The sequence below is a fragment of the Brachyhypopomus gauderio genome, unplaced genomic scaffold (assembly GCF_052324685.1).
Source record: "Brachyhypopomus gauderio isolate BG-103 unplaced genomic scaffold, BGAUD_0.2 sc140, whole genome shotgun sequence".
Classification (NCBI taxonomy): Eukaryota; Metazoa; Chordata; class Actinopteri; order Gymnotiformes; family Hypopomidae; genus Brachyhypopomus; species Brachyhypopomus gauderio.
In genome coordinates, this window is record NW_027506961.1 from 359,467 (window position 1) to 369,668 (window position 10,202).

Consider the following 10,202-nt stretch of genomic DNA (forward strand, 5'->3'; position numbering starts at 1 on the left):
CTGGGCCTGCTGACGCAATGCCAGCAAGTCAGTATTAAAGTTACTGACAACATACTGCATACTTAAATATATGGGAAAATAAGGTACAAGGGACATCAGTGAAAGCGTGAAAGAGACTAAAATATAGAATCATCATTCAGCATTGAGAGATATGCAAAATGGCACGACGATTGCATAGGAAAATAGACTTTATATGTTTATCTGTAGGGTATCCTTTTGTAGTCAGCATCACTTTTACTGAAAACCTAGACACCCTCATAACAAGCAGGTCACATTTTCATTGGCTCAACGCCACACTAGTAGTGGTTATTGTAATACAATAAGCAACCACAAGGTGGCGATCCATTAGGAATGCAAAAATTAAAAGGCTTGAGAAACAAAATAAAAGCAGTAAATACAACAAGCAAAGAAACTAAACAATTCCTAGTAACAAAAACTCTGTCTGATTATACTGTCTAACTGGCTAATCTATGTTGACAAGTTAGCAGTCGGCCAAGTCTCCTTTAAGTTTAGCCATTAGCATTGTGCTAGTGTGGTTCCTGTTAGAAATAGGATCCCTAACTGTTTAATCTAACTACGTTGACAAGTTAGCATAGTCAGCCAAGTCTCCTTTAAGTTTAGCCATTAGCATTGTGCTAGTGTGGTTCCTGTTAGAAATAGGATCCCTAACTGTCTAATCTAACTACGTTGACAAGTTAGCAGTCAGCCAAGTTTCCTTTAAGTTTAGCCATTAGCATTGGGCTAGTGTGGTTCCTGTTAGAAATAGCATCCCTAACAGTAGACTGTGCTATACAGAACACATCAGAGAAGGACATTTGTGCAGAGCAGGAGAGACAGCATACAGAGCATGACAGGAGAGAGGGGGCATGTGTTCTTTCTTTCTCTTCTCCTTTTCACCATCTATCTGTCTTTGGTCGTCAGTTTCTCAATCAGCTCTTGGAGGGGTGCTAGCTCCTTGCGATCAATCAAGTTAAACTCCTGCAAAAAATCAACCACAAACACACAGGGAAATGAGACTAAAAATGTGTTTCTTGGACACAAGCAACATTTGATGAAAAAAGTGAGTTATTTACACCAACGCCAGAATTAAGATCATGTCCAACAACACAATGACCACTTTTCACTTATACCAGAACTAATATCACATCACACACCAAAAATCATACAACACTTTCACCTTGATGTTTGCAATAAATCAACTCAAAAATAATTTGACTTGGTAATGACGTCAGACAGTACAAAAACACCATCAAGTCTTACAGACCTACAGACTCGGAAAAACGTGGCCGTCAACATAACGTTATCCGTGCGACTGACGTTAGGGGCCATGGTTACTGTTACTGTGGTGATCCTGAAGCAGACGGACCTGGATGAAGAAGATGAAGTGTTTGAAGGAGGTGTTGAGGTGCGCCTCCTCCTGTAGCTGCATCACAGAGTCAAAGTGCTGGTGGTAGATGTGGGCGTACACCCGGAACAGCCTCTTCAGGATCGTCTTGGCAACGGACATGAAGTTCTTAGGGAAGGGGACACCTGGAGGGAGGTGAAGAAAGAAAAGAGAGAGAGAGAGAGAGATTTAATAAAAACAATTTAAAAAAGGGAATACAGAAGCATCTATACTTGTCGGTTAGAATTAAGGAAATGCACGATCACATCACATCTGCAGGAGCAGGTCTACAGGAAAAGGAGCTCTGGTTACAGTCTTGAATTTTGGAACCAGGAAGTTGTCCTGAGATGTGGAGCAAAAGGACCAACAACACCCACATACAAAAAAGGACAAAAATGTGTTCCTCGTAATTACAGAGGCATTTGTGGGTGCAGCACTCTGGTGAAAATATTTTGTGGTATTATAAATTCCAGACTAATTACCTTCCTTCCAAAGGTCTTAAGCACATCTCAAATGTTTTTTAAAAAAACAAACAAAACCACATTGCACATCAGACTATAAATATACACAACCTTTACATTCTCTAACAGGCAATAATATCACACTAGACCAAAGAGAAATTCACAAAGCTTTTGACTCAATTTGGCATTTATACGTCTTCAAAATGGAATAAGTGGGATTTCTAAAATGTCTACATTAGAACAATAAAAACAGAACAGGCAAATACACAACAGAATCTTTCCAGTTTCTACGGAGTAACACACAGACTATTTAACATCTACATAAATGACCTTGTAACAGCACTGGGCCGATCCGATTTCCCAGATCTAACTTTACATGATGCAGAAGAGCTTGTGCCGACGTCACCCACACAGCACAGTTTACAGCAAAGCCAGTCACTACTAGAGCAGCACTGCCCAAAATCACTCAACCTGGCAGAACCACACTCCATAAATATACATATTCATTAATATACATACATATTCATATTAATATAAAGCTCTTCTGGCCAATCATGCCTGCTCAGATTCTCACTCCCCAGCATCTTATAATATATGATATGAATAATATGAATCAGCAAAACCTAGAATGCTACAGATATTTCAATCACACTATCTAACCATAAAAAATGTACAATCTGGAAAAAGTGAACACAACTTGAAGGGATGGACGCACACACCATTAAAACCTGAATGCCAAGAGAGGAAAGGGTGGTGTAGGAATTGGGACCGAATGGAAATAGAAAAGGATTTTTTTTCCAATACATTCTTTTTAAAAAGAGTTGAGAATATTAATAATGGCATTTATGAGGTCCTAATAAAACCCGCTGGTCTACTGGGAGGGGAAGCCGAGAGTCACCACAGCAGTGCAGTCAGTCTCATTCGGTCTCATTCAGTCTTTGTCCAGCATTTTATCAAGGACATTTAAAAAGTCACTTCCATTCCATTATATATAGATGCACAACGATGGTATGATCTCATTTTATAATTATTTTTATATACTTATATATGTTTTAATATTTTTCATAATTCACTGCTCTGACAATATTGTGCAATCACAGCCAAGTCAAATAAATTTGATTAAATTAAATGAGAGAGAGAGACAGAGAGAGAGAGAGAGAGAGAGAGAGAGAGAGAGAGAGAGAGAGAGAGAGCAGGAAAGGTTAACAGGAAAGTCACTACATCACCATAACTGGAACATTCTACCCAAACCATGACCTGCAGCTCCGTAGCACTCTATGAATTAATATAAAACACTGATCATTATCTTAAACCCTCCTCACAGTAGTCTACATGAAAAGCACTCATGTCAAGCGTTTGAGAAGCACCTATTTTGGATGGGAAGAGAGTTTCGTCATCGAGCTGGTCCTGCACCCAGGTCATCAAGTAATCTATGTATTTCGGAGCGGAGCATTTGATTGGCTTTTTGATGTTGGTCCCATCGGCCCAGTGGTACTCGTACCTGTTGGGAAATGTCAGTCAGAAAGCACGCATGGCAATGATACGGCTGGAGTCAAAATGATTCATCAGCGTACTGAGATCACCGAGGTCATATAAAGCTATTACACAGCAAACAAGGGATTAGTACAACACAATTAATGAAGAAACAGATACACCACTCAAACCCTTTCTCCCTCCCTCTCTCCCTCCCTACACACGCGCACACACGCACATGCGCACACACACACACACACACACACACACACACACACACACACATTACTTGGGTCCTGCAGACATGACCGGACAGCTGTCCTCTGAGCAGAAGTCCGTAATGGTGCCATACAGCATGTTGATCTGGTTGAAGAAGTCCACGGCTACACACACACACACACACGACAAACGTGTCACCCTACAGCCCTGCTGAGGTAATGGCTATCACACACTAGCATGCCAAACACGTCTCTGTCCTACTGGGTTTAAACAGAGGAAGAGAGAGAGACTGGCAAAAAAAGATGTTGTGAAGCAATCTTGCAAGGCTGTGTGTGTGTGTGATCTACTCCAAATGTGAGTAAACTACCACACACACACACACACACACACACACACACACACACACACACTTTCTAATGAGTTAAGCCAAATTCACTCAATTATGATGCATGGGAGTTTAGGGTCACACTCCCTCTATATTGTGTGTGGAAATGAGGCACTGGTTTGGTCTGGCTGTGTGTGTGTGTGTGTGTGTGTGTGTGTGTGTGTGTGTGTGTGTGTGTGTGTGTGTGTGTGTGTGTGTGTGTGTGTGTGTGTGTGGCACTGTGTAAATAAGGCTATGGAGAAAAGGACAAAGAGCCCTTTTTAAGATTCAGCCTGGTGCTACATGGCCACTTACATGTGAAGACACACGTGTTTCAAAATGGACTCACCACTGGCATTCACATCAATGCTGCATTCATTTTAAACACATCTTCTAAGCTACTATTAAACAGACACCCAACAAACTTGAGCGACCACACAGTTATCGTAATGAATTTGTCACCAGGGAGCCTTTAGCATCCCGTTACGTGCACATCGTGACTTATTAACATTTTAAACTGTGGAAATGTGGTGGTCAGGTTGACGCGAGGGTGTGTGGAAGACGCTGCAGGTTGCGTGTGACGTGTGCGATGCGTGAGGGAAGGTCTTACTGTTGACAGCGACCCACTCGTTGAGGTCCTCCCCATCTGGAAGGGTCACAGCCATGCGCAGGTTCCCACTGCCCAGGGTGGCCTCGGCATGCTTTAACAGCTCGTACTGGTGAGAACCTTCCGGGATATTCTTCTTTGGCTTGAACGTCTTAGATGAGCGATTCCCACTGGGGCAAGTAGACGTAGGGGAAGACACAGAGGGCACCAAGAGATTAGGAAACGAGACAAGAGGTCTGTGTGTGTGTGTGTGTGTGTGTGTGTGTGTGTGTGTGTGTGTGTGTGTAAGACAGAAAAGGGGGGAGGTGGACAGTCTTCCTTGTTGCCAAGGTAGTTTCACAGACCTCACTGTTAACACAATACAATACAATGTCCTGATAGATCCGCTTACGACGGTGCCCTTGTCCGACATCGAAAATTACAGAATGCCTGAGGCAGGACAACTTAACGTGTAGCCCCAAGGACAAGAGCACCGCGTTTAAAACACATTTGATGAATGTCTGAAAGTAAATGGCCTCCTTCGTCTCCAATGACACTGTGAACGTAATAGCTCTTGCCTTTTACCTTTACCAGACAGTCAATTTTCCTAGACAGTGCACGGAATCAATGGAGAGTCAGCCCCATCCGTCTAGCTACAATTCACATCAGTGCCCGAACCAGAGGAAGGCCCATCCAGTGCTGAGGGCCTCCGGTTCCTCTTCTCCTTTCGCCACGCAGAATTTGATCAATATTACGTTAAAGAAACATCCACAATGAATCAGAAAGAGACGTGCTTTCTCTAAAGTTGAAATGTTACGCTATGAAAGTAAATAGGCTTTAACCTCTCCGCAGATGTTTGTTAACTGTATATACACCGGTTTAAACAGATCCGGACGTGTCCAAATAGGAAAAGATGCGTTTCATAAGCTGATACTGCAGCTACATACGCTGCTAAGAACCAAAACACGTCTTGGCTGGAAAATGTAGTAGAAAAATACTTGACTGTTAGGTTTAATGAGTATGTCGGAGTAAGGCGCATCTAATGGTGAGTCTGGTTTCAGCTGCCGAACCGAGGGCGAGATGATCTTGCTGGACGGATTTTTTATCATCACAAGCTAGATAGCTTAATATATGGATAGACTAACAATTTCACAGCAACAACTCTTGGTGAACTTACAATAAAAAGCTCATCTTCTTGTGTAAATCTTGTGCAGGAGGAGAGACGCAGCCCTTGCGCAGCCGACTCACAGCGCCACACCGGCCGGTTCCGACGGACGGGTCCTCAACACCAGGAGCCCGGAGACGTGCACACACGGTCGGCGGAGAAAACGTGTGTCCACCTTTATTTCTGCCCGCTTCTGGCTGTTTCCACCGTACACGCGTGTCCTTCTGACGGGGGTGTGGGTGTTATGGCAAGGCAAGGCTGCCTCTCAAACGCGTGCTGGTGTGGAGACGTCCACATGCGCGCCGCTACCCGGACACGCGCCGCGCGCCCCCGCGCACGCTAGTTATCAATCTTACGAAAATTGTTAAGTTACACAGTTTTAAGATGCGTTCCGGGAACGCAGGTGTGCTAGTTTTGAGAATATCATTGTTATCTAGCTATTACAACAATAACATTCGTAATGTTTAGATTAGAGGAACGACACAACGTCTAAATTACACAAACGTGCCTTATGTTCATGGGGTTTGGTGAGATTAGGTCAAGTTCAGGTAATTAACACACAATCATTTTACCCCTAGATTTTTTTACAGATCAGCGGCCCATGTCTAGGAAATAAATTGATAAAAACGGATAATGTAGATTTTGAGTACGATGTCTAACAACATAGAAAGAATATAATAATAATAATACTGATAATACATGCCGCAGCAAAAAAATAATCTGCAGTAGTGTGACATTATCCTTTTTTTTCTATATGCGCAAAAAGTGTCGACTTTGACGCCCTTGAATAGATGACTCCACAGAGTGACGTGGCAGTTGGCTCCGCCCACAACGCAACGCAGACAAGGGAACCTCCGAGAGAAGAAGTCAAACAATGGGACGCACAATGGCACCTGGACCCTACATCTGATGTCGACGTCGGACGGACCTTGATCCAGCAGGACCACGGCGTGTGATCGATGAGGCTGGAAACCACACACACACTCTCAGGACTCTGATGAAGCGTTCTCGCATTTAGTTAATAGTAGCCAGCTGGATCTGTTGGCTCTCTGCTGTAAGGTGTAATACAGTAACAAGGGACTCGTCTTGTCACGTTTTTACCATAATATCAACGATCGGATATTCACGTCGACATCCACAAGACGTTTATCTCCAGTTATTTCTGGCTAGCTTGCCTGCTCACTAAATTATGCACGCTGGACATTTGACAGTCTATTAGAACTGTAGCGCAACTACCTTGAGACAAGCTGCTGTCTTATAAATAAGTCTTATAAATAACTATAAATAAGTCTTAATCGAAGAGAGAGGCGCTGCTGTCGCTACCTGATCTGTGGAGGCTTCGTGGAGCGGGTGTCCCGTAAGCAAAATCGTGTGTGTGAATAATTTAAGGCTGTAAAATGAGCTCGGAGGAAGCGTCAGCACCAGCTAAAACCGAGACCGACAACGATGGCATGTCGTGGTGGTACCGATGGATCTGCAAATTGGGCGCAGTCCTGGGTGGGATGTGTAAGTAGGCCCAGCAGAACTACAACATGGTTGTGTGTTCACATTACCAACCTGAAGTCACTCAAAATCCCGGTTTTTTTTGCTTTAATGTGAACATAAGTCTGATTTATTTCACGGATGTGAAACACAAAATCTTTTCAAATCACACAAAATCTTCTCAGAGCAGATATGAATCACTGTTGTGTGTTAACAGATATTATCACATTAGATATATTACATTAGATATAGGCCAGCAGTAATGAATGTGAGCAAATCCAATATGAACACAAAATCGGGATTGAACAATGTGGCTTGTAATGTGACCCCAGCCTTATGTCTACATTCATGTCATGGTTAGAAAGTGTCTTTTATTGAGGATATTTATAGGCTATACGTTGTGATGTACTGATGACCTAACTGTGCCATATAGTCTAGTATTTTCTCTACACTGACCTGGATGCCAATATAGATTATGTTACACACTGTAACAACTTCCACGAGACTCGAAAAAGGGAAGGGACGATATCTTAAAGCAGTACTGACCCAGACCCAGCAGAGATCTGGGTCTTAATGTGCACAGACCTTCTCCATATGGACACTTTCTTTGGTCAGGAACCGCCATGGCAACACAGCTGTCATAGCAACTGCGCTGTGCTCCGTTGTGTACTTTTGTTTTGCTGATCTGGTTCTCAGGCTCTCTGCCTCTCTTCCCCGTTTGTCTTTATACCGTCGTGTTTGTGATTAGTCACGGCTCACGTTTGTACTTTTGAATGCTGTGATAACAACGCACACACAGGAGTTTGTGCTGTGGACTCCTTGCAAAGACTGCGCACACAGCTAAAGCCATTTCAAAACGATGAAGTGCTATTGGGCGAGAGGAAGGGCAGGTTCAAAGACACACACACACACACACACACACACACACACACACACACACACACACAATAGGCCGGCCACTTTAAAATCCCCTGAAAGAAGGATATCACGCCCCCTAAAGGACATGCGGAAATGGGATATGACACAGTAATTACCCTCGTTAGTAACAGAGCTGACCAGTTGGTTCTAGAAATCTGTAATATAAATAATTGTTTTACCCACTAAACACGAAATTCGTGTTTCCTACTACTAGCAATAACATTCTGCCAGTAGGAGGAAATAAAATATACTGGGGAATTGCTTTGACGTGACCCAGTGAAATAATAAAATGATACTGATCAATGGAAAACAACGAATAGGTGTCTGTCCAGGCGTTCTGCCAGAAACTAGATGTTTGGCCACCCTAACACGCACACGTACAATATCTAACTGCACCGGTTGACCACTGCTGAACTTGAGAATGTGTCTCCATGTCTCTCTGCGCTCTCTCTCTCTCTCTCACACCTCCTCCCACACCCACTGCATCTTCCTCTCTCTCTCCTTACCACACACAGTCCGACACACTGACCCACACACACAGTTTGGAAGGGCAAACTTTAAAATGTATTTTCTATTATACAGAAACAGAAGGGCAGTGTACACAAGACCTGCACACAAGTTCTTATGAATAATTGTGCGTGTGTGTGCATTGCATCAGGCCATGAATGCCTCTCTGTTCACCTCAGCCTGCGAGCTCTGACACTGTCAGCTTTAACAAATGTTTGGCAAAAACCTCAACAGTGTGTGATCCAAATGTATGCTGGCCAGCTGACACGTGTGTATGTGTGTGTCCCCGTCCGTCTAAATGTCTGGTTCCCACAGCAGGGTCTGAACGCTGCTGTTCTCAGAAGGGTTCGGGCAGCAGCTAAAGAGTTCAGCTAAAGACGTTACAGAATTTCTTTTAAAAATTTATTAACGTTACGTTTCTTCTGTCTTTGTAGCTTCGGCTATGCTGGGGATCTGGAACTGTGTGACTGTTCACCCTTTAAATATCGTGGCAGGGGTTTGGATGGTGTGAGTACACATAATGTTTAATATGTTTGTGTTCAGGGGGGAATTAGGAGGAGTGCATGCGTGTGTGGCTCCACAGGTGAAAAGCACTAATTATTGCACTTCCTTTGAATGGGTGTGTGTGTGTGTGTGTGTGTGTGTGTGTTCAGGATGGCTGCGTGTGTGTTATTCCTCATTGAGGTGCCCTTCTGCTGTCAGTTTGTCGAGTTTGCGAACATGCTGGCGAGCCGAGCGGATAAACTACGGCCCTTGCAAAAAGCCATGCTGTACTGTGGGTAAGTGTGTGTGTGTGTGTGTGTGTGTGTCAGAGAGAGAGAGAGATGAAACATGGAAGTGAAACATGATGCAGGCCTTGAAGGAAAGCTTTTTGGGTAATTTGTTTTTAATTAAAATATCTAATTTCAACATTTATTATTTTCATAGTTTCATTGGTATAAAAAGAGTGGCTGAGTGGAATAGAGTGGCTGAATCAGACATTGTGACTTTGACCCTCAGAGTAGTGCTGTATAAACCTATTATACAAAGTAGCAGTTCATAAATACAACTGTCTGTCCCGCTCTCCCCCCCTTCTCTCTCTCTCACACACAGAATGGCCCTTTTCCCCATCTTTATAAGCATGACCCTCACCACTCTGTTTGGGAACGCCATCACCTTTGCCACTGGGGTGCTCTACGGACTCTCCTCCCTTGGAAAGAAGTGAGGGATTCTGCCGTCAACAAAAACTAGCAAACAAAAACACGCTGGAACATTTCTGACTGATCATCTGTTCCTGTATCTTTCTAACCCCACTCCATCTTCTCTCAGGGGTGATGCGGTTACATATGCCCGGCTACAGCACCAGAAACAGACAGATGAAGAGAAGCTGGCTGCCGTGCCGACTGATGACCCCGCCCCCTGACTCCTCCCCCATTCCTCTCTACACTACCTCTTCCACTCTGCCCCCTCCCCCACCCCTTCCGGAGCTTACGATACATGATTCTGTGATTTATTTATTAATTTATTTTTTACTTCACACATCAGGGTTGAGATCAGTGTTTGAGTGTTTCCCGAGCTGTACATTGTTTGCGTGTGTGTGTGGCTTGTTTGTAGTATTCTAGAAGGTTCCTCTGGATTAACATGCTGCTTCTCAGGCTGGAGTA

General features: G+C 43.6%; 2 protein-coding genes across 2 annotated transcripts; one reads left to right on the forward strand and one right to left on the reverse strand.

Annotated features, from left to right (window-relative positions):
- Window positions 1-170: 170 nt before the first annotated feature.
- Window positions 171-5,984, reverse strand: mob1bb (MOB kinase activator 1Bb). The gene is made up of 6 exons (XM_076994373.1): window positions 5,665-5,984; window positions 4,512-4,678; window positions 3,608-3,701; window positions 3,213-3,346; window positions 1,367-1,530; window positions 171-978 (listed from the first exon to the last, which is right to left on the reverse strand). The coding sequence occupies exons 1-6, from the start codon at window positions 5,676-5,678 to the stop codon at window positions 901-903; spliced, it is 651 nt and encodes a 216-aa protein (XP_076850488.1). The 5' UTR covers window positions 5,679-5,984; the 3' UTR covers window positions 171-900.
- Window positions 5,985-6,090: 106 nt separating this feature from the next.
- Window positions 6,091-10,106, forward strand: cacfd1 (calcium channel flower domain containing 1). Its single transcript, XM_076994375.1, has 6 exons — window positions 6,091-6,200; window positions 6,419-7,158; window positions 8,994-9,066; window positions 9,213-9,338; window positions 9,652-9,759; window positions 9,868-10,106. The coding sequence occupies exons 2-6, from the start codon at window positions 7,050-7,052 to the stop codon at window positions 9,959-9,961; spliced, it is 510 nt and encodes a 169-aa protein (XP_076850490.1). The 5' UTR covers window positions 6,091-6,200; window positions 6,419-7,049; the 3' UTR covers window positions 9,962-10,106.
- The last annotated feature ends 96 nt before the right edge of the window (window positions 10,107-10,202 follow it).